The 224-nt window shown below is 38.8% G+C and overlaps 1 protein-coding gene across 1 annotated transcript in view; it reads left to right on the plus strand.

The window, feature by feature from the left end:
• LOC149527502 (uncharacterized) overlaps nt 1–224 on the plus strand; it is a 6,764-nt gene that overhangs the window by 5,291 nt on the left and 1,249 nt on the right. The window contains 1 exon segment of the mRNA XM_089782549.1: nt 6–218. Within this exon segment, the coding sequence (XP_089638675.1) occupies nt 6–218 (213 nt within the window).

Below are 224 nucleotides of genomic sequence, written 5' to 3' on the forward strand. Positions count from 1 at the left end.
GGAACACACAAACAAGCAGGAAAATGTTGCAAATCTTCAGCTGCATCACATACAGACAAACATGGATGCAAAACGAGTCATAGCCACTCCTCTCATAACCATCAAAATGCTAGCATAGACAAAAAAGTTCAAAAGCCGTGTGAGCCTAAAAAATGTTTGTCACAGAGGTGTACCTCAAAATGTCAATCTAGCCCTTTCAATTCAGATTCATGTTCAAATTCATG

This window comes from Theobroma umbraticum, unplaced genomic scaffold (assembly GCF_002168275.2).
Source record: "Theobroma umbraticum cultivar Fairchild unplaced genomic scaffold, ASM216827v3 scaffold_56.0, whole genome shotgun sequence".
NCBI classification, from domain to species: domain Eukaryota; kingdom Viridiplantae; phylum Streptophyta; class Magnoliopsida; order Malvales; family Malvaceae; genus Theobroma; species Theobroma umbraticum.